General features: G+C 41.0%; 1 protein-coding gene across 1 annotated transcript; it reads left to right on the forward strand.

Moving 5' to 3' along the window:
- Positions 1–5: 5 nt before the first annotated feature.
- On the forward strand, positions 6–1,030 carry LOC119346772 (cytochrome P450 CYP72A219-like; the record flags this gene model as incomplete). The annotated part of the gene is made up of 2 exons (XM_037615938.1): positions 6–383; positions 465–1,030. Coding segments are annotated over 2 exons (810 nt in total), but the record flags the coding sequence as incomplete, so codon positions are not given.
- Positions 1,031–1,543: the final 513 nt, after the last annotated feature.

Here is a 1,543-nt window from a genome sequence, read left to right on the forward strand (position 1 = left end):
CGTTTCCTACCAAAAATAACCGAAGGATGCATCAAATTAATAAGGAGATCGAGTCCATTTTGCGGGGTGTAATTGGAAAAAGGATGAAGGCTATGCAGGATGGGGAAAGCACAAAAGATGACTTACTCGGCTTATTACTAGAGTCAAACATGACAGACACTGATGAGAATGGCCAGTCTACCCTAGGAATGTCAGCAGATGAAGTAATGGAGGAGTGCAAGTTGTTCTATTTTGCAGGAATGGAGACAACATCAATATTGCTTACATGGACAATTATTGTACTTAGCATGCACCAGGAGTGGCAGGAACGTGCAAGGGAGGAGGTTCTTGGCTTATTTGGAAAACACAAACTCGAGTATGAGGGTCTTAATCAACTCAAAATTGTGAGTATCAGACTGAAATTAATTAATATGTTGCAAAGACATGGAACTAGAGGCGCAATATCTTATTAATATCTTGTGCAGGTGACGATGATTCTTTATGAAGTTCTTCGACTATACCCACCGGGTATTGCATTCCACCGGAAAACATATAAGGAGGTTGAGATTGGAGGCATCAGGTACCCAGCTGGTGTGATCCTTGAGATGCCAGTATTGTACATCCACCATGATGTAGACATCTGGGGGGATGAAGTACACGAATTTAGGCCGGATAGATTTGCCGAGGGGATCTCCAAGGCGTCGAAGGAGCCGGGCGCATTTTTCCCATTTGGGTGGGGGCCACGGATCTGTATCTGCCAGAACTTTTCATTGCTTGAGGCTAAGATGGCATTGTGCATGATCCTTCGTGGCTTTAAGTTTGAGCTGGCACCGTCTTACACTCATACACCACATTGTGTGATGATGTTACGTCCCATGCATGGTGCTAATATTAGGTTCCACACAATCTCTTCATAGTATCCCTACATACATCATTCACTTTTATATTATATGCATGTACTCTTGTCCACGACGGGTTTTATTTATCCATTTTTGTAACAAAATTCCAACATGAGCTCTGGCTAAATTGAGAACTTGAGTTTTTTGTAGAAAAGTTGACCTATTATTTATACTATGCTTCTCTTGTTGATAGAACTAGCAAGGTGATTGCATGGTTAAAATTTCATTATTTATATTTTAAGAACCATTTAGTATTTGTTTCTGTGTTGAAACTGATATAGTGCATTACATTTAAAAAAGGAGGATTACTCCCGGACTCTGCATCAGAACGGTGCATGCGTCCATCTTATTAAAAAGTGCCAAACAAAACAAAGTTCACAGTTCTGTATAGCCTGCAAAAGGAGCACAAGAAAAATGATGATACAAAATTTAGGACCGGCGAAAAACAGGAAAAGATGACTAAAGACCTATCCTATTATGGGACCGCCATCCAAACCAGTTGTAGATAGCTCGTGCTATCATCTTCCATCGGTTGCACCTGGTAACCAAAGGCTCCCTGGGGTCCGTATGAGTGAGTAATGACCACGTACGCATCCATGTTGTAGCTCTGTAGATAACCTGCAAGAAGTTTATAAGATTTTGTCTGTGAAAGATCATATCATTCT

The sequence above is a fragment of the Triticum dicoccoides genome, unplaced genomic scaffold, assembly GCF_002162155.2.
Source record: "Triticum dicoccoides isolate Atlit2015 ecotype Zavitan unplaced genomic scaffold, WEW_v2.0 scaffold50324, whole genome shotgun sequence".
NCBI classification, from domain to species: Eukaryota; Viridiplantae; Streptophyta; class Magnoliopsida; order Poales; family Poaceae; genus Triticum; species Triticum dicoccoides.